At 47.8% G+C, this 9371-nt stretch overlaps 1 protein-coding gene across 1 annotated transcript; it reads left to right on the top strand.

Annotated features, from left to right (window-relative positions):
- Window positions 1-3316: 3316 nt before the first annotated feature.
- Window positions 3317-8870, top strand: SMIM12 (small integral membrane protein 12). Its single transcript, XM_015820459.1, has 2 exons — window positions 3317-3327; window positions 7758-8870. The coding sequence occupies exon 2, from the start codon at window positions 7773-7775 to the stop codon at window positions 8052-8054; it is 282 nt and encodes a 93-aa protein (XP_015675945.1). The 5' UTR covers window positions 3317-3327; window positions 7758-7772; the 3' UTR covers window positions 8055-8870.
- Window positions 8871-9371: the final 501 nt, after the last annotated feature.

The raw sequence follows: 9371 nt of genomic DNA on the forward strand, positions 1-9371 counted from the left end.
TCGACCCTCGCCGTGGGTTCACATCACCATCAAGGGGGCTCCAGCATTTCTGAATACATTTCAAACATGAATAGCATTTCTGGGTGGGCTGCAACTACAAGCCTAATTATAGCGTGCTGCAACAGCCGACCTTTGGCTTAATCTCTAGGCAACGTAGGCTTGCACAAGAGCTTAATTAAACCAACCAGCCAGGAAGAGGAAAAGCAGAGGTTGGAGTCACATTCACATGCACCTGCTTGTGGTGACTGTGCCAAGTGGCAGGTTTCACGCCGTCGCTTGTGGGCTCGCCAGCAAAACCTAGCTGGAGCGAAGGAAAAGTCTTCATCAGGGTCAGGTCCAAGCCGGGAATAAACAACATGGAGACTGCTTTAGAAAGAAGGTTGCAGTTTATTGAAGAGGAGAGCCAGAGAAAAAGATGGCTCTGGAGGAAAAGAGAGAGCACATGTAGGGAGTGGGTTTTTATACCTTCTTGGGCTTTTGTTTGGAGTTGTTCCTGTGGCATGAACTTTGACCTGAGTCTGAGTGTGCCTTTCTGGTATTCTGATGGTGGTGAGTTAATCCTATTATGTCCCAAAGATCATATCCTGCTTCCCTGGGGCTTTGGCTGAAGACTCTTAGATTTTTGGTGTTGATTCTAGGGATCTTTCTTCCTAATCCCAGTTTCTTGACTCCAATCTTTCTGGCAAGATTATCAAATTTGCATTTCTGCATACTCTGTTTGGGGCAGAGATACTTGGGGGGTGGTGTTGGTTTCCGCCTTTACAATCTTTTGGGGAACTATATACGGCCTTTTTAACATTTCCAAAAATATTTCTTTCTCTAGATTGTCTCCACACTTGTTTGTGCAGACTGGTTACTGGCATGCCGCCACCCGGTACTGGTCCACGGACCGGGGGTTGGAGACTCCTGCTCTAAGACCAAGCATGACCAACTCTGGAGTTCCTGCCTTTTTCCCAGCACAAAGCCAGCTAGAACCATCAAAACCCAACAGATCTGTTGAAGGAAAAGTCTTCATCATGGTTCAATCCAAGCCAGGAATAAACAACATGGCAACTACTTTAGGAAGAAAGTTGCAGTTTATTGAAGAGGAGAGCCAGACAGAAAGATGGCTCTGGAAGAAAAAAGAGAGCACATGTAGGGAGTGNCGCCCCTGGCCCGTTTCCTAGGCGACCCTGCCCGAGCAAGAAGCGGCAGAGAAGCCCCTCCCAAATTTTACTTGCATTCCTGTTCTCTAAAGGGGCGGTCCTAGGGTTTGATGAGGGCGTGGCCAGGTTTGGGTGGGGGCGTGGCCAGGGGAGGGAGGTGAGTTCCACCACCTTTTCTCTGAGAAAAAAAGCCCTGCTTGGAACTATTAAGAAAAATTGGGCATGCTTTTCTGCCTTTTTCTGCCTGAGATCCTTTGAGAAAATATAATATTCTGCCCTTTTAATATTTCCTTCTCTGGGGGGCTGACTTCCCACAAATCACTTCAGGAGGACAACACTTTCCCCAAGTCTCGACATCATTTTTTTTGCAACGTGACGACAAAATTGGATGCAGCATTCCAGGTGAGGCCTCACTAAGGCTTTATAAAGCAGGACTAATACAATGGCAAATCTAGACAGCATACTAAAAAAGCAGAGACATCACCCTGCCAACAAAAGTGCGTATAGTCAAGGCCATGGTTTTCCCAGCTGCAATGTATGGCTGTGAAAGCTGGACCATAAGAAAGGCTGAGCGCCAAAGAATGGAGGCCTTTGAACTATGGTGCTGGAGAAGACTCCTGCGAGTCCCCTGGACTGCAAGGCGATCCAACCGGTCAGTCCCAGAGGAGATCAACCCTGACTGCTCTTTAGAAGGCCAGATCCTGAAGTTGAAACTAAAGTACTTTGGCCACCTAATGAGAAGGAAGGACTCCCTGGAGAAGGACCTAATGCTGGGAAAGATGGAGGGCAATAGAAGAAGGGGACGACAGAGAAGGAGGTGGCTGGATGGAGTCACTGAAGCAGGAGGCGTGAGCTTCAATGGACTCCAGAAGATGGTAGAGGACAGGAAGGCCTGGAGGAACGTTGTCCATGGGGTTGCGATGGGTCGGACACAACTTCGCAACTAACAACAACAAAATTGCCATTTTTTGTTAAGTGAATCCAGCTTCCCCCATCGATTTCCTGGTTGGAAGCTGCCTGGACAGGTCACCAATGTTGACCGCGTCACCCCTGCAACCTTTGTAAATGCCAAGTGCCTCCATTATTCAAGGGCTTCCGACTATAGCCCTGTTGTTTGGTTGTTCCTGAGAGGGCTAGTTTTTGAACATCAATTTGTTTTGGTTCACAGGAAAAACATGCTTTCCTAAACTTCAAACGCGGCATCGATGCCATGCTAAAATGCTGATATCACTTTTATTAAAATGCTAATAATGAACTCACTGGAGAAGGGCCTGATGCTGGGAAAGATTGAGGGCAAGAGAAGAAGGGGACGACAGAGAATAAGGTGGCTGGATGGAGTCACTGAAGCAGGAGGCGTGAGCTTAAATGGACTCCAGAAGATGGTAGAGGACAGGAAGGCCTGGAGGAACGTTGTCCATGGGGTCGCGATGGGTCGGACACGACTCCGCAACTAACAACAACAAACCCGATAGTCTCCGTTCATATGTTGCGTTATGGCGCACAGAGACAACAAAACGTTTTGTGAAAGCAGTCATCAGGTTTGTACAAAGATGAGGGAGAGAGCACAGGAAGAACAGCTCTAGCAGGAACTAGTGCAAGCTGGTCTCTTGTTATTTGTTCAGGCTCTCCTTCTCTTTCCTGAAAAAGACGGTCCTTCTGGCACTCTCCTGAACGGGCAGGAGAAAGTTTGAGAGGTTGTTGTAGGTGAAATGTTGTAGGTGATGCTTTGCTTCAACTGAGGAGCGATGGGGCCAAGGGATGGGTCTGAGTGCCCTGTTTTCCATTGTATTAGGGATCATCTCTCCAGTTTTCTTAGCTTGATCCCAATGGAAGGCCAATAATACGATTTTGATCCGGTGCCTCTGTTTCTACAGCTTAAACCGAAGCGATCGATGCGCCAGGACCAGAGCGCGGAGCCGAGGCGCGCTCTGCCCCCGGGCGCTCGGAGGGGACGGGGCTGCTGGCCGAGAAAGGCGGCAGGACCGGAGAGAGGAAGCGCCCGGTCCGCCTCCCGCTCGGTCCCTCCTCGCCCCAGCCGCACGCCGCCAATGGGCCGCCCTGGGCGGAGAGCAGCGGCGGCCAATGAAGCGGCGGCAGGAAGCGGAGCTAGGGCGCACGCGGAGCCCGCTGCAGGGGCTTGGCCTGGCTTGGCGGCGGCCCCGCTGGAGGAGGAGGAGGAGAGGTGAGACGGAGGGCGGCGAGGGGAGGCCAGTCCCGGCCGTCGGAAGCCCCCCTGCCTTCCCTGCGGGTTTGCATCCCCACGTTTCCAGCCCGCGGTTGGAAACGGTTTGCACCGGTTCTGGCTCTGGGTAGCGTTGGACCGCGGCCATGGGCCGCAAGGTCGCTCCTTGCGCGCTTGGCTGGAGCTTCTCGGCCAGGGTTCCCGACCTTGGAGGACGGTCGCAGGAGATCGGGCGCGGGTTCCAGCCGGGCTGGCTTGGGGATCCCTGCCTGCGCGTCCGGGCGCCCCCCTTCCCGTCCCTGAAAAAGAGGGGTTGACCGCTGGGTTGTGGGGGTCCAACCCGGAGCTTCCCCGGCTTGGAAGGGAGGCGAGGGGCTGAGCAACCCGGCTAGCAGAAATCTGGGGCCGGGGGTAGGAAAGGCGCCCACCTGGCGTGGAATCCGGTGCCACCTTTAGGGGGCAGAGAAGCAAAACCGAGTTTGGAAGCAAGCAGCGTCAGCTGTTGGGCAGGTGGTTTCCCTTCCCCTGGTTGCTAGATCCAGATCTTAAAACCGTCACTCTTGGCTGCTAATGCTGGATCTTTCACGGCAAAAGATAGAGGAGATCACCCTGGCCCTTAGTTAAAAACAAAGACTAAATCCTTTGTGCTTCAATGGGTTGTGCAAGCTTTGTCCTCTATAACTTGACTGCCCTCCTGCCTAGTGGGCAGTCCACTGGGTCAGGGGTCTCCAACCATGGCAACTTTAAGATTTGTGGACTTCAACTCCCAGAATTCCTCAGCCAGCAAAGCTGGGGAGTTCTGGGAGTTGAAGTCCACAAGTCATAAAAGGGCCAAGTTTGAAGACCCCTGATGTAAGCAGATTTCTAAAGCGCTTCAGAGTTAACTTGGCTTGTTTGCACGTCTTGGAACAGGGGTCTTCAAACTTGGCCCTTTTATGATTTGTGGACTTCAACTCCCAGAATTCCTCAGCTAGGCACGCTGGCTGAGGAATTCTGGGAGTTGAAGTCCACAAGTCATAAAAGGGCCAAGTTTGAAGATCCCTAGCTTACTTCAACTGCTGGCTCAACCGCTTCCCTGCAAACAAAAAATCATATCAGTAAAACTCCTTCCTAACAAGGACTGTTGATGGGTAGTGCAACTGTGGAAGTGATTGGAATTGGATTGGTCTGTGCCCCACAAAGGATCAGGTTTGCTAGTTTGGTCCAGAGGTCTTCTCCAAAATCCAGGCCTTCCACTGGAGGATGACTAGCAAATGGAATACAAGGCTCCTGAATGTCTTGTGCCTAACTTTGATGTAGTAGTGTAGAGGTTCTTCTAATCCAGCCCTCTGATCAGAGCAGGAATCTTCATACCCTCCTGGACAAATGGCTGTCCAATCTTTTCTTGAACACTTCCACTGATGGAACACCCATAATGTCAGGAGGCATGCTTATCCATTCTTTTATAACTCTCACCATCAGGAAATTCTTTCCTAATTTGAGTTTGGATCTTTCACTTGAACTAAGGAGGAATTTCCTGATAATGGTAGAGTAGGGAAGTGTAGCTAAAGAGTCTGGCTGTTGAAAGCAACTTGAGAAGACATCTAGCAAACCATAGCCAGGTCAAGTCATTGAGGTCCAGTCAAAGCACGTTCTCCCAAATGTGTCTATTCCCAGTCAGAGACTTATAAGCTTTTGGCTACCATCTAAATATAGCTGGCACTGATCAGAATTAACCGCAGAATCTAAGGTGCCCAGAGATAATAGTCTAATGTACAAGCAGTCCTCTACTCTCATGGTGCTGTTCCAAGCAGGTAGCATTCTGGGTCTTTGACTATAGATACAATAGTACTGACACTTTAGGAGACTTGGAAATCAAATTGTTGGATTAGAGACATTAGGCAAAAGCAGAAGAGTTCCAGTGTTAGATCAAAGTCATCACATTGTTCTTTGTCGTCAATTGTCTGATTTGTCACTTTACTTGTACTGTTTCTCAAACTTGGCAACTTTAAGATGAGTGGACTTCATCATGGCTGGCTGGGGAATTCTGGGAGTTGAAGTCCACAATCTCACAGTTGCAAAGGTTGAGAAACACTGGTCAAGGAAGTGGTGACATTGCTGTCCTTGGACCAAAGAGGTCTCGCTGCAGTTATCTGCACACAGATAATTTTACAAATAAATCATTATTTTGCCCGAGAATTCTAACTAATGCAGGATATGTCTACTGTACTTCCCTGCATGTTGGAGTTATGTACTGGGACTCTAATTAGCTGTCCTTAAATAGAATTGTAGGATTCCGGTACATTTCCAAATACAGTACAGGATGCAGGTGCTGGCTTTAAAAAGTCCCAGATAATTTGGGATCTTAACAGCTGTCAGAAGAATCTTTCAGGCTCATAGATAATTCCAAGAGGCTTGGACATGTCTTGAGATTTAAAAAAAAAGCATTTTGGGAGAGACTTTTTTAAAGAAAATTGGGTCCATCTTTGGAACCAAAATTTGGTGAGGGCCATTTAGTTCTCGTCAATTGCCCTCTTGGTGTTTTAAAAATATCATAAGTGAAGATTTTCTGATATGTTTTTTTTTTCCAAATGTACAAACATTTCTAGTTTGGTCTACCATGTAGGGCTAACAGAGCCTCGGCCTTGCTCAAGCAAGGCGAGAGGCCACAGTGAGAACTGGGTGTGTTTGTTTGCAATAGGACTTTGGAGCCGAGCAAGCAGGAGATAATTCTGCTTAAATAAAGTGCCTTTGATTTCTTGCTCTCTGCAAAGAAAGAGCCCAGGGGAGACAAAATGACATTTCAAATAGCTACTCAGGGAAAACCAATCAAGAGCCTTGTGGCTTTTTAAAGACCAATAAAGTTAGGGTTAGTCTTTTAAAAACGCTATCACATACTCCGTGGTGGTTTTGTCATCTCCCCAGGGGATTCAATCACCTGCAGAGAAATATCTCTTTTTCCTAGCAAAAATGGATTCTTGGCCTGAGCCTGCTAAAAGCCATGGTTTGCTGAAATTGTGCCCCGACAGAAATGCCTCCAGTGCAGGCTTCCTGCCAAATTAGGGGGACAGATATGGAGGTATAACAGTCCTCCTGTGAACATTGCTCTGAGTAATCAAGAGAGTCCTTTCTTCTTTTACCCTTAAATCATTTTAAACGAATTACCCTTAAACCTTTTGAAATGACTGCCAGCTTCTTGCATTCTCTTTAACTAATAAAAATGGTCATTTGATCACAGTCCAGAGCGTTCGCGATGTGCTTACTATTCGTGCAGAATGGCTTAGTCGGAGGAATAGTGAAGTGAATAGCTACGGAATAGGTGGATGGACCGATAGAATATTTATAGCTCAGGATTGAACTGTGGGGTTCTTGGTGCTCTCTGAGCTTGGTGGTTTTCTTGCAGACATTTCATTGCTAAACTAGGTAATATCATCAGTACCAAGGGAACATCTGCAAGAAAAACACCAGGCTCAGAGAGCACCAAAGATCCCATAGATCAGGGATCAGGCCGTGGGCTCTTGGCTAGCAGGTCGCAAATATGGCTGGCCAGTGTGCGCACGCGTGGGCATGCATTTCCCCTCCACTTGTGCTAGTGCCCACTGTCCTGTTTGCACGTGTGCGCAGGCGTGAACAGGAATGCTAGCACGGAGTGGGTGTCCGCAGCCCGTTTGCACATGCGCTGCTAGCATGAGCGGTTTGCGCGACCCTTTTGTGCATGCACAAACAGGTCGCTAGCCGCCATGGGGATGCACGGCCGTTTATGCATACGCACAGCGCCAGCACATGCCGCATGCGTAAACGGGGCTGCTAATGCTACAGTGTACATGGCCCCATGCGCGTGCGTGTACACACACCAATTTTGAAGCTGCTCTCCTTCCCTCCGGTCCTCAAGCCTGGAAAGGTTGGAGACCTCTGCCATAGATGCTTTTAAGCAGACACTTTAAACTGGGATTTCTGGCCAGACTGATCATAGCTGATGAATATAGATAGTTTCCCCATGCAAATCCATTTCCTGAGCATGCCTTGAATGTAACTACAGGTAGTCCTCGACTTACAGCCACAACTGAGCCCAACGTTTCTGTCGTTAAGTGAGACATTATTATCATCGTTTTGCCCCATTTTACAACCTTTCTTGCCATAGTTGTTAAGTGAATCACTGCAGTTGATAAGTTAGTAATCTGGTTGTTGAGTGAAACTGGCTCCCCTCGTTGATTTTGCTTGTCAGAAGGTTGCAAAAGGGGATCACATGACCTTGGGACATAGCAACGGACATAAGTATGAAGCGGTTGCCAAGCATCGGAATTTTGATCACATGATCATGGGGTCGTAACTGTGAAAAACGGTCGTAAGTCACTTTTTTCAGTCACTAAATGAATTGTAAGCCGAGGACTACCTGTATAAGTTTAGTGGCGTTGCTGATCCTTCAACTGTGTTTTCCTTCATTTCTACAGATCCTGCTTGGAGTCATGTGGCCCATCTTCTGGGCCAGCATACGGACCTATGCTCCTTACGTTACCTTCCCTGTAGCCTTTGTGGTTGGGGTGGTGGGCTACAATCTTGAGTGGTTCATCCGGGGCAAGCCCCCTCCCCAGACCCCTGAGGACGAGAAGAGCATTTCAGAACGGCGCGAGGACCGTAAGCTCCAAGAGAGCGTTGGGAAAGACCTTACCCAAGTGGTCAGCCTCAAGGACAAGCTGGAATTTGCCCCCAAAGCAGTTCTCAACCGGAACCGGCCTGAGAAGAATTAAGGAAGCTGGTTTGTTTTATTGCTAGCTAGTTAGATTTTCTTTTATTTGAAGTCTGAATTCTTTGATTTCGAAATATTGGTTCCCAGCCGGTGTTGAGCCCATCAGCCCATGCAAAGTATGTTTGCTATTCTCGCCAGCTCTGGCAGATTTCTGCAGCTGCTGAGATCCCACGGAGATGAAGATGGATTTTATGAATCTTGATATTTGGCTTTGGAATCGCCTATCTTCCATAAAAGGTTGTTTATCCTCTAATGGAATGGCCTCCGAAGCTCAATTAATGGACATCCAAAAGATTAGTTCACATCCAAGAGAGGATTTGGCTGTTAAAGGGAAGGCAGGAATTTGGCTCTTAAAGAGACTGTCACAAAGTATATAGATCTCTTTTAAGGCAAGATCTTTTCTTCAAATCGCTTGCAGACTTTTTGACTCTGGACAGGCAAATGAAAGACTGTTCCTCTTTCTGCTGGAAACCTCACTTCAAGGGGGGAGTTCTTGGCTGCTGCCAGAGGCCACTGTTGAACCATATTTGCACTGTCACCTCTCAGGAAATTGTGTATTTCTTTCCCTGGAAATTTCTGTTGGGGACATTGTGCTGGATTTTTATTTTTTGGGGGAGGGGAACACCAATCCACTGCTGAAATTAAAGATTTAAACCCGTTTGGGGAGCCCTGCGTTTTGTACCAGAGATGGTAGGTGGGAGAGGATAAATCTATCTGCAGGTTGTATTAGTTGTGCCTTTGCATGAAAACTGCTTGAGATTCTCCCCTGTGTATTACGGTTGGCGTTCCTCAATAAACAGGAGTGATGGAGAAACGTTATCCAAAGGCAGTTCATATTTTGCTTGTGTATCTTTCTCTATAGCAGTGTTTCTCAACTTCACAACTTTTAAGATGTTTGGACTTCAACACCCAGAATTCCACAGCTAGCGTGCTGTTTGTGCACGAAGCATGCTGGTTGGGGAATTCTGGGAGTTGAAGTCCATACTTCTTGAAGGTGCCGAGGTCGAGAAAAATTGCTCTACGCAGGATACAATTCCAAGAAAACTGTCAAACATGTTGAACCGTCCAGTATACAGGGAAGTCCTTGCTCAATGACCATTCAAATTTATGATGGGCTTCCCCCAAAGGTACTTATGACTCAATTTTGAACTTAGAAGGGCTGTAATGCCCCCCTTGGCAGTCATGTGATTGCAGTTTTGGCAGTTGGCTCATCTTTAAGGCCATTTGCTTTGTATCGTGGTCACGTGACTGGTTTTCAAAATGTTTGCTTGTCCCTGGTATTTATTTCCAGTTTCCAGCAAAAAATAAAATAAAATAC

The sequence above is a fragment of the Protobothrops mucrosquamatus genome, unplaced genomic scaffold (assembly GCF_001527695.2).
Source record: "Protobothrops mucrosquamatus isolate PMUCROS unplaced genomic scaffold, P.Mucros_1.0 scaffold1131, whole genome shotgun sequence".
Classification (NCBI taxonomy): domain Eukaryota; kingdom Metazoa; phylum Chordata; class Lepidosauria; order Squamata; family Viperidae; genus Protobothrops; species Protobothrops mucrosquamatus.

Excerpts from the sequence above, each read along its gene's own strand:
- SMIM12 (XM_015820459.1), top strand. The coding sequence starts at position 7,773 with ATGTGGCCCATCTTCTGGGCCAGCATACGGACCTATGCTCCTTACGTT.